The sequence below is a fragment of the Vigna umbellata genome, chromosome 3 (genome assembly GCF_029865625.1).
Source record: "Vigna umbellata cultivar VRB3 chromosome 3, Vumbellata_1.0, whole genome shotgun sequence".
Classification (NCBI taxonomy): Eukaryota; Viridiplantae; Streptophyta; class Magnoliopsida; order Fabales; family Fabaceae; genus Vigna; species Vigna umbellata.
In genome coordinates this window covers 52287368-52299854 of record NC_142167.1, presented here as the reverse complement: position 1 = coordinate 52299854, position 12487 = coordinate 52287368, and the positions used below count along the sequence as shown (strand labels likewise).

Genomic DNA, 12487 nt, shown 5'->3' with positions numbered 1-12487 from the left:
GAGAGCGCTCAACGAAAATCCTGACACTCAGCGCCAAACCTTTTGCAAAAGGTTTGCACTCAACGGTAGTCTTGATGCTCAACGTCATTTCTCTCGCAAAATGTCTTGCCCAACGACGTCATTCTATCGCTCAACAACATGAAATTAAAATAGTTCTTAACATGTAGTGAAAAGTGGTGCTCAACGATACCTTGCCACTACTCAACACTAGACCATTCATAAAAATGGTCGCTCAACGATAAAAATGGTCACTCAGCGGTCTGGAGAAAAATAACTTTTAGACTTGCACAAGCAAGCTTGCGCTCAACATTACACCAGATCCATCAACGCCGTATTAAAAAACTGCCTACTCAATTATGTGATTTAGGAAACTAGGGACCTGTTTAGATTACCAAATTGGTATTCTTGGTTTAGTGCTTGGTTCAAAAGTAGGTTTCAATGTGAGAGTGCATACCAACTTGCTCAAATGGTCTGATCTTCAGTTCCTCAGCTTAACATTAATTCAGATAAATTGCAAGCAATATACAACTAATGCAACACATACAAATTACTAGCAATTCAACCACTAATTCAATCAATCTCAGACAAACCAAACATGCAATCTCACCATCTTCAACCATGTAAAATTCTAAAACAAGATAATTAGTTTTCCTTACCTAATAGATGACTAAACAACTCTAAAGGTCCTAAAACAGCTCCACAAGTACAGGAAACTCTATTTGCTCCTACGAACAACACCATTAGGACCACTAATAAGTAGAGAGTCTTATAGAAGTCTCAAACCTCACATGCAAGCTATAACTGCTCACATGCACATAAAAACAAATAAACCAAGAAAAATAGTAGAAATCAACTACTCTTTTGCAGAAACTAATTTGATAGAATTGAAGATCTTGTCTCAAGGATTATTCAAGCGGTCTGTGATTTTCAAGAAGATGAACATGAGGTTATAATATGTAGAGAAAGTCTAGAGAGATCTAGAGAAAAGAAGTTTAGAAAGATAAAACAATATTAGATAATGAAACACATTTATAAAAATTATATTTATACTTTAAATTTTTAATATTAAAATAATTGAATCTCATTCTTTAAAACACATTGAAGACGAGTTTTGAGACTCTTACATATATTTTTTTAAAAGAATATAGTATAGACAAGTGAAACTAGACATATTTTGTAATATTCAAGTTTTTACAATAATATAAAAAAATAATTATCTTAAACAAAATAAAAAAAGAAGTGAGATGATAAATATAACTATTCCTTGTTTCATCTTGTTATTTTACTTAACATAGATAAGACAATAAAAAGAAAATGTTTGAAGTAGAAAAATATTTACTCCTACATTATATTATGTAACAAATTAATGTGTATTAGAGGTCACCAAAGTAAATGTATAAGAGAATTTTTTTATGTCTATATTTATTTTTTAACTAAAATTAATTTAAATTAAAATAATTGTTTTATCAATTTTATCTAAATAACCGTTTTTTAAAATTTAATCATTAATATTTCTTTTAAATTCAACCATTTTTAGTTAAAAATTATGTATAAAATAAATAAAAACTACTTATAATAAAGTTATAAAAAATTGTAAAAAATATAAATAAATAAACTTCAAGAACCACACAAGTAAGAAGCATCTAATATATAATACAATATTAAAATTTCATCACATTATTATAATTTAATAAAAGCTCACTTAGGTTCGCTGGTACCAACGTTAACATATTCCAATGTTAGACAACAATGGCAAAACTACTAAAAGAATAAACTAAGACTTAATTACAGGGTCACCACAAAGTAACCCTTCCAAAAAGTGGCGTATGCCGCTTGTAGTGACGAGCCCACGGTATTCTTTAGTAAAAGGCGAAAGAATAATTCGCTCTGTGCTCATCACACGGCTCCGTGATTAGCTATGTTTAAAACACACATCTTTAATATCACAGTTTCTTATATTCTACTCAACACTTCTCGATGTGGGCTTAATAAGAAACATAGATACAAGGTCATTGAACTGCTTCTGTGTTATATTGGGTGGTCTTATTGTGAGAAACTCAAAGTCCACCTTTTTAGAACCCTAAAACACTGCTTCAGCAGTTTCAAGAAATCTGTTCTAATTTTAAGTCTCTTAGTTCAATGGTTGTTAGTTAACCAACTTACAAAAAAATTTGGTCATATCCATTTTGGCAGATGGAGGAAGTTCTAATTACTATTATATTAAAAAACTGCAATTCTTGTAACATTTCATGCAATGAGCTAAATACTTTTGCAGTAATTATAGTTTTAGGAGTGACATTTAAGACTCGTGAATTATTTGGTAAGTTCCCCTGTCGGATGCTCCTCGAACGGTCCAAACTAGATAGCCCGAACCGAACGGCTGCAGAAGATAAGCGAATTTCAAACTAATTGAGGTAAAGTTCTAATACTGAATGATCCCCCTAGGCGACCAGAACCGAACGACAAACAGCTAGTGATGAGACCGAATGACTGCATAGGGTAAGCGAACTTCAAGCCGATTAAGGTAAAGCTCTTATTAATGAATGATTGGTTGCGATTGGGCCTTGATTAAAATCTCGTTAATCCAAGCCCATAGCCAAGGCTATAAATACAGGTTAAAAGTAAGAGGTAAGGGGGTTCATGAATAGCACATTTATTACAACACTCATATTATCGATCAGACTATTACTGACTTTTGCATCGAAACACCTTTGGCAGGTACATCTCCGGACGAAGATTGAAAGAAATTGTGCAGGACTTAGATGACTCGACCCCATACCAAAACAGTTCCATTTGTTGGTCCTAGAATAAATATCTTTGTTCTATAAGAAGTTCACTTGCGGTCAAATAATGAAAATAGTTATCAGTTACCTTTTTTTTCCTTGTTATATAATTATAGAAATACTCTTAAAACATTTCTTCTCGGTGTTGAAAGGGTCATATTTATATGAATGTAGAGAAAATTTTAATAATAACAACTAAAGTATTATCATTGTCATGATATTTTTAGTAATTTGGACTAAGTACTTATATTATGAAAAAATCTTACAAACTAAGATTATAAAAATTTAAATCCTACAAATTAAGGTGGAAAGAACATCTCTCTTTTTAAAATTAAAATAGTTTTAAACTCGGGAATATGCACGGCTTGATGTTTATTTGTTGTTTATTTAAAAAATTTAGAAATTAAAGAAAAAATAATAATAGATATTTTTAAATTTACAATTAAGTTTTGAATAAAATTAATTTTAAAAATAATTTGTAGTTTTAGAAAGTAAATATATCTATAAAAATATAAATAATAGGCTTTATAAAATACAAAGAATAACATATGTGTAAAAATATAGTTGGCTCTCTAAAAATATAAGAGTTATAGAAATATGTAGAGTTGACTTGCTAAAAATATAAATTAATGTATGAATATATTGATGTAATATGTATTGTTAGACTTGTCTAATCAATGATTAACAAATTTGTTTAATATGTGTTTTCGTCTAATCAATATATGGTTACAATCGTCTAATGTGTATTGTTAGACTCATTTAAATAATATATGGACAAACTTGTGTAATGTATATTGTCATACTCGTCTAATTATAAAATAAATAAAGTCATCTAATGTTTATTAACATATTTGTTTAATATATGTATGAACAAACTCGTCTAACGTATATTGTTAGACTAATTTAATTAGTATGTGGACAAACTCATCTAATGTGTGTTGCAAGACTAGTCTGATCAATGTATGGACATACTCGTCTAAACAATATACAAAATGATTCATCTAATATTTTTTTATATACTCATCCAATCAATATATGGACAAAGTCATCTAATGCGTATTGTTAGACCGTGTAATGTTTTTTGTTATACACATATAATCAATGTATGAACAAACTCGTCAAATATGTATTTCAAGATTCATCTAATTAGTGATGAACAAGCTTGTATAATGTGTATTAATAGACTTATCTAATTTGTGAAAGGAATGATTTGTTTAATGTATATTGTAGTGTTGTCAAAATGTGTTGTAACCCGTTAGCCAACCCGACTCACCACGAGTTTGAGCCGAGTTGGGTTTGAAAAAAATGTAATTTTTTTATACAAGCTAGTTTTCAACTCGACTCACTTAGAACCCGGCTCACCGGGTTGAACCCGTGGTAAGCCGGGTTGTCTCACCAACCCACCTAATTTAATTTAATTATTTATTATTTTGTGTTTCAATATTATTAGTTAGCATTTTTTATTATATTATAGATGGTGATAAAAAAGATGTTTCAAGAGAAAAAAATACTGTAGATTTATCTATTCAAGACTCTAATATTATAAATGGACAAGTGATACAAAAATTATCAATATTAAAAACTTATTTGTTCACCTTTTGTACATGTTTTTGGATTACGTTTGGATTGTATGATACTTTTTTTATTGAATTGTCTTTGGAGTTTAACATCATTTTAGTGTGACGTTTATTTATATTTGAATTAAAAAATTGTAATTTTTTATTTTAAAAAGAACTTATAAATGAGCCAGTGAGTCAACCCGTTTAACCTACCAACATATGGTGGGTCGGGCTGGGTTCGAATTTTTTCAACTTGCTAATAAGTGAGTCGGGTTGGGTTGGCTCATTAAGTGACCAACCCGTGGTGAGCCGGGCCGGGTTGAGTCGGGTTACCCATTTTGACAGCTCTAGTATATTGCTAGAGTCGTCTAATCAATATATGAATGACTCCTCTAATGTGTATTGTTGGACTCATTTAATCAATATATCAGCAAACTCGTGTAATATTTTTTTGCTTTGCTCATTTAATCAATGTATTCCTAGACTTGTCTAATAGTTTTATATACTCGTTTAATCAACTTATGAAATGACTTGTCTAATATCTTTTGTTATATTTGTCTAATTATTGTGTGGATAGTCTGGTGCAAACTATTTGTTATATTCTTCTAATCAGTGTATGGAAATATTCTCTTATGTGTATTACTAAATTCTTTTAATCAATACATCGACAAACTAGCCTAATATGTATTGCTAGACTATTTTAATCGGTATACGAACCCATTCGTATAATGTGTATTGTTAGACTTATCTAATCAATGTATATTTAGACTTGTGTAATGTGTATTGCAAGACCGTCTAATTAGTAATTGGACAAACTCGTATAATGTGTATTAATAAAATCGTATAATATGTGTATAGACAAACTCTAATGTATACTACTAGATTTATCTAATTAATGTATAAACATACTCGTCTAGTGTTTGTTGTTAGAGTCATTTAATTAATGTATGGACATAGTTGCCCAATCGATGTATGTGCATACTCATTTAATATGTATTGTAAGACTTGTTTAAGTAGTGAATGGACAAACTCGTTTAATGTGTAGTAATAGGCTCGTATAATTTATACATGGAGAGACACATTTGTGCAATGCATATTGCTAGACTTGTCTTATGAGTGTATGGACAAACTCGTCTGGTGCTTGTTGTTAGACTTGTTTAAAAATGTATGGAAAAACTCATCTAATGAATATTCCTAGACTCATATAATCGATATGTAATGTTTTTTGTTATACTTGTGTAGTGATTGTATGAACAAACTTATATGATGTATATTTTTAAACTTATCTAACTAGTGCATCGATAAATTCGTTTAATAATTTTTTTGTTATACTCATCTAATCGTTGTATGTTTAGACTTGTCTGATAAATATATGGAATACCTCATCTAATATATTTTGTTATACTCGTCTAATTAATGTATGAACATACTCTTTTATTATGTATTACTAGACTCGTGTAATGATTTTTGTTATACTTATCTAATTAATGTATGTATAAACTCGTTTAATATGAATAGTTTTAGACTTATAATATTTTTTTTCTATATTTGTCTAGTGTGTTGCTAAATTTGTCTAATCAATATAATTTTGTTTTTCTATATTTGTCTAGTGTATTGCTAAATTCGCTAATGAATATAATATTATTTTTTATATTTTAGTGTGTTGCTAAACTCATGTACGTCTAATATATATTTCTAGACTCAATAATGACAATATAAATATAGTGATATATTTTAAAATAATTAGTAATTTTTATTTTAATCTTACTAAATTTGTAATCTCTAAATTTTTTTAAAATAATAAAAAATGAATTCAAAGAATATACACAATTTATATTATTTGAAAATAATAAAAAGTGAATTCAAAGAATATACAAAATTTATATTATTAAGAAGTGTGATTTTGTTATAACAAATATCTAATTTAAACTTTTGAAATGAATATACCAATATTTTTCAAATAGAAATGTCTTATAATACATATAAAACCAATAATTGGTTTCTGATTAAACAATCCAATTAATTTTATCAAACCAATTAAATAAATAAAGAAAATCTATTATTGATTATTTTACATGTTGTATTATGATTTAATCTGAGTTTATATAAGCAATTTACATAAACCTTTTCTTCAAATTTGACACAAACCAACCATGAATGATCTTCATTTTAAAAAGTCTCTTATATTGATATAAATTTACTGAACCCACTAAGATCAAGAAAGAAAATTATTGAACTGAAAATGAATTGTTTTCTATATTCAAGAGCAAGTGCTGCTAGCATCTTTTATATTAATGTTAGTAATAGATTGCCTTTTTAATCCACAATTAGTTTTTATGACAGACTATTCATCCTAAACCATTGCGTTTTGTTTTTTGTATAGATGATTACTGACTAGGAGCCTATAGGAAACATAATCATCTTAAGAAAAGTAAATGCAAACAAAATGAAGGAAGGATTGAGATGCTTATAAGGGTAAATTTAAATTGTTCATTTGCTTCAACTGATCACTTTACTTAAAACAGATAAGACATCAAAAAGAAAAGGTTTGAAGTAAATAAATGAAAGGCACAGATCTTCTGGCTTTGGTAATGGAGAAAATGGCCCTGTTGTCTGGTCCAAATCCATTGCAAGAAAAGCTGAAAAACGCCCTTGTTGACACCTTAGACATCTGACTATCGAATCATGGTCAATGCTGCACAAGTAGAAGAATGTCAAGGAACCTAAACAGTGACTAAAGTATATACAGACATGTTTGATTTCAGAAAAATTATTCTAGCACAAATCTTTGAAACAGCCACCTGAGATTTTATTTTATAATTATTTGAAAAAGCCTGAGAAAAATGTCTCAAACTAAACAGACCCTTAGTTGCTCTCATATATAAGGAATTGCTCGTTTTCTACATTATGAATTGTCAAGAATTAACTACACATTCGACAATAAAATCATGTAAAGTAACAACTTATTATGCACACACCTCAGGCTCGGTAGGTTTGACTTCTTCAGCTTTTATGTTGTCCTCACCTGCATAATAGCATTAGCTTTTTAGTAGTTCCAAGTATGTTAGTATCAAACAAATAAAAGGAAACATGATCATGCTGTTAACTAGGAGTGACTCAGTTGAAGACACCACTCTTGAAACAATGACTTATGACCTTCATGATGATCTCTCCAAGGGCATGCAGTTTTATTTTTCTTTCTATTCATCCTAATTTACTTTTTTTTTTCACAAAATTTGAGAGGGGAACAGAGTGAGTGGAAGATACTGTTGCAATGATATTGTACAAGTGTACATCAACCACTTTTGTCTCAGACATCATTATTGAGCAACATACGGTACAATATTTATTGCTTTCCCTAGGCAAAAGTCAAATGCATCTTATATCAAGTTTTAATCATTTCCATACCTCCATCCTCTGGCAAATCAGAGGTCCAGAGTGTCAGGTTGTCTCTCAACAGCTGCATGATCAAGGTGCTGTCCTTGTATGACTCTTCACTCAGGGTGTCCAATTCCGCAATTGCCTCATCAAAAGCTTGTTTGGCCAAATGGCAGGCCCTGTAAGTTGTAGTAATGACATTCAGACAAGAGCTAGCAACAAATGCAATTCAATGGATCCATGCAGATAAGAGAACCAATAACATACCTTTCAGGAGAGTTCATTATCTCATAGTAAAAGACTGAGAAATTGAGGGCAAGTCCAAGACGAATTGGATGTGTTGATGGAAGATCAGTGTTTGCAGTGGCTGAAGCAGCCTAATAATTAAAACATTTTTGAAAATCAAATGAAAGTATAATGTATAATATAAACAATAATTAATTTATGAAGTAGTTCAGTGCTGAAATACATGACATAAAAAATGACCTCATATCCTTTAAGTGACTGCTCAGCTGCATCTTTTCTTTCTTGGTCAGTCTTGAACTCAGCAAGGTACCGGAAATAATCACCTTTCCTGAACCAAAGACAGAATAAGGAAATCAGGAATATCAAAGAAAAACATTAGGTAAACAAATAAATACAATGACTCATTCATAGCATTAGAGTCCCTACATATCCAACATTGACTGAAGGTAAGGGTTCTCTACCAATCATTGCATTGCATCAGGAACAAAAAATAGGTCATCAAAATATTCATACAGATTCCACACCTCCCAGACTAGTCTTGGTATCCTCTTTTAGACTTTAATAAGAAAAGACAATTATAAATACTCAAGGGAAGAAAATACAAAAAAGAATACGGAGATAAAGATAATTTTTTTAACTGGGAAAGGAATTAAATTAATCAAGTGCGTAACAAAGGAAGTGTAGCAGCATAACTCACATCTTATAGTAGAAAACACTAGCTTCTGCTGATCCAGAAGAAGGAACCAGGTGCTTGTCTATAATAGTCAGAATGTCACCACAAATTTTGGAGAGCTCCTCCTCAACTTTTTGGCGGTAGCCCTTGATCAGTTTGACATTGTGCTCATTACCCTTAGCCTCTTCCTTCTGCTCAATTGAGGACATGATGCGCCAGGAGGCCCTCCGTGCACCAATGACATTTTTGTATCCCACTGAGAGGAGGTTCCTTTCTTCCACAGTTAGATCAAGATCAAGTTTTGCAACTTTCTTCATACACTCAACCATTTCTGCATAATAAGTATTAAGTTTCAGAAGGATATTATCACAGAAACTACAACAGTGATCAAAATACTACCTCTGTGTATTTAGAAAATTCAAAGTACACAGATCACTGGCATGCACTATGCTCTATGCAACAACAATTACGCTCACATATTGTAGGTTCTGAGCATAAATCAGACTTTGTCTATCCGGGTCCAAAATAAGACAATTAATTAAATAAAATTAGAAACAGATTAATCTTCACCTAATCAGGCAAGAAGATGACACTCTAAAGGTAAAAGAAACAAATTGATCCGTATTCGCCTCTTTTCATCAAAAGGGTAGCCATGCAAATAGAGTTTATCCAGTATAGGTGGACAGATTCAAGTACAAATAGAAAAGGACAGCATTCTATTCTGAGTTGAAAGGTCTTACCTTATTGGCCCCATCACAACATTTGGTAACCCATTACAGTTTTGAAAATTAGGGCCCATTTGATTCCCTTCCCACCTTTTGATTTTAAAATCTATTTTCCAAAATAATTTCACACACCAATCAGTGATTCATCCAAAATGTTATTACTTTATGCAAATTATTTTCAAAATAGGTGCTTTAAAAAACAAAAACAAATTTGGGAAAAGTTAGCTCTAGTTTTTCTTATGCATTCATCTCATTCAACCTCTCATTCAATTCTACACACTTTTGTATGCCTTAGACCACCCTCCACCAACTATCTGAGTAACCTTATTCAGTTGCATGTTGAAAACCAAAGACAATTTCTGAAAACAAAAACCAAGAACCAATGCCAGCCTCAAATCCACAAAAGAAGGTGGGGTTTCACAGGGAAAACGATCTAACCCAAAAGCTAGTCCATAAAATAACCGAAAACCCACATCTCAAAATCAAATATTTCGACTCTCCATCCACATTACCACCCAACAGAACAACGAAACCGCTCCCAAAAAACAGATCCACCCCAATGGCAGCATCAAATCACAAACCCCATCATGAAACCACAAAAAAGAACAGCGAATCCAAATCAAAGTCAAAATAATAAGGAAAAACAAAATCTCAGATTAAAAGGAAAGGGCGCACATACCTTCGTATCTCTCGGCCTGCTCAGCAAGTTTGGCCAAGTAAACCTGTGTGTCTCTCTCTTTCTCGGCAGCCATGGTGGGAGAGAGAGATCAGAAAACTAGGAGAAGGACAAACACAGAAAAAGGGCGTAGAAGTTGATGAAGATGAAGAATAAGGAGAAGAAGAAGAAGGAAATGTGGGGGTGATGCAAGGAAGAAAAAAGAAGAAGATGGAGTGGTTATATAGTGGTTTTGAATGGAGCATGTTGTGGGGGTCAAAGGGAGACCGAAATCTCAACCGTTGGATCTCCTTGTTTGAAAGAGGAAGCGCGCAAATCGTGATCGACTCAGAGAATGTGCTTCTCTGTGATTTTTGCTTTTATCTACTTTCACTTTTCACTTCTAATTTTTCATTTTCTTTCGATCAATTTAATATAAATGTAATAAATTTCTTTGTTGTAATAAAATAGAATCACAATTTTTATTTTTCCATTTTTCATTCATGCACAAATTAATTAAATTGCTAAATTTTGATAATGACACGTGCATAAAATTAATCATGCGATAAATTTGTTTATTTGATAAATGTAATTAGTTTTTCTCTCTTACGCTCTTTTTTTCTAACAGTCTTTCTTTAGTATGAATTGTAACTTTTATTATTTCACTTCTAAATCAAGAAAAAAAAATCATTAAATGAAATAGTGAGATGTAATGATTTAAATATAAATCTTATGAGACTGTGATTAATATTTTTGTAACTAAATAAATATACTAATAATTTATCAAGGCTTTATTCACTTAAATGAATTTGTGAATGAATTTGAGAAGATTTGAAGGTAAAATTTATTGTTATTTATTTGAGTAAATTTGGAAGTAAGTGAGAGTGAATTTGGAAATAAATTTTTTTAATCTGTCACATTAATCAAATCTTACACTAATCTCACAAACTTTACTTTCAAATACACTCTTACATACTCCCAAATCCACTCAAATAAACAACAAAAAATTTACCTTCAAATTTTCACAAATTTATTCAATTACTCTCCTCCAAATCCATTCAAGGAAATAAAGCCAAAAAGTCATGTATTGTTTTATGATTTATTGACAATGTCCAAGTTATTATATTTATATATAATATATAACTATTAAATTATTTTTCATTTGTTTTTATGCTGTCTAACATGATTTTAAGCGACTTTAACATAGGCTTCCTCGTTTCATTTTAGTTACTTTTTTAAGAAGTTGTTTTTATAGGAAGAATTAAATATACGAAAAAGAAAAACATCGATATTATATTTTTACAATGTTAATTAATTAAATTTACTTTAAAATTAAAAGTCACACGGTTTAAGTTAGATATTAAATATTTTTAATGTTAGCATACATAAAATTAAGAAAAAGAGGAAGGGGCTTTCATTTCTTTTACGTGTAACCGTGGAACATTCTTTTTAAGCATGCTTTGTAGATCATAATAATTGTAAATTGCTACTTAAAGATTAACACACGTTTTTCTCTACTTTTTTTAAGTCAAACTAACATTATATTCTAATATTAAAATATTTTTATTATTTTAAGATGAGTTGTTTTTTATTTTTGTTTTATACTTTTTTATTTTTTAAAATTGAAAATAATTTTTTTTGTATTATGTAATATTTTTTTTGATTGATTTTGTATTTCATATTTTTAAAATATTTTCTAATTGTATCATTTTTGAAATAAAATTAAATTTTAAGAATTGGTAGAAGTAATTTTTTGACCTAATATTAATCAATTTCAAATTCTACTAAAAAATATAAGAATTTGAAATTCTTTATACTATCTCAAATTTATATGTTTTTTCTTTATATCCTCTTTTTTGTTTGTAGGTACCTACATAACAAACTTTGGTATCTTAAATTTATATATATTTCTTCAAATTCTCCTTTTTGTTTGCATATGCCTACTTAACAAAAGGTTGCATTTTATTTGCATTCTAACTTATTAGAATAATCATCTATTTTTCAAACTAAGTAAGTTGATCACACACATTTAAATTTAAATTAAATACATAATTAGTGCTCAACATAAGTTTCATTTTGTTGGAGAAAATGGCTATTATCAACAATATCATATCCACGACAATTTTCCTCTCCTATATACTTTAAAATTTGAAACTCACAAAAGTTGCATAAAAGTGTATGTTTTACCATGAAAAGACATGAAAAAAAAAACTCTATAAACTACTAGTAAATTATTTTTTATCAATTTTGTATTCACTAAGGTGATCTTAAATTATCTTTTTTTTTTTTTTTGGGAGAACCTAAACTTTAATAATCATTGTTTTTTTTTTTATTTGTAATAACCAGACTTTGAGTTTGATAGTCATTTATAAACATGCAATTAATATCCTTCTCAACACAAGTATGATCTTCTTCTCTTTTTTCATATATAGAGAATTTAAATTAAATTATATATTAACATAATTAAA

The 12487-nt window shown here is 29.8% G+C and overlaps 1 protein-coding gene and 1 non-coding gene across 2 annotated transcripts; both read right to left on the bottom strand.

Moving 5' to 3' along the window:
- Positions 1 to 1789: 1789 nt before the first annotated feature.
- On the bottom strand, positions 1790 to 1906 carry LOC124826242 (U5 spliceosomal RNA). Its single transcript, XR_007027841.2, has one exon. It is a non-coding gene; the product is annotated as a U5 spliceosomal RNA (small nuclear RNA).
- Positions 1907 to 6789: 4883 nt separating this feature from the next.
- Positions 6790 to 10241, bottom strand: LOC124826233 (14-3-3-like protein GF14 iota). Its single transcript, XM_047299015.2, has 7 exons — positions 10044 to 10241; positions 8664 to 8970; positions 8207 to 8294; positions 7988 to 8097; positions 7751 to 7899; positions 7321 to 7367; positions 6790 to 7037 (listed from the first exon to the last, which is right to left on the bottom strand). The coding sequence occupies exons 1-7, from the start codon at positions 10114 to 10116 to the stop codon at positions 7032 to 7034; spliced, it is 780 nt and encodes a 259-aa protein (XP_047154971.1). The 5' UTR covers positions 10117 to 10241; the 3' UTR covers positions 6790 to 7031.
- Positions 10242 to 12487: the final 2246 nt, after the last annotated feature.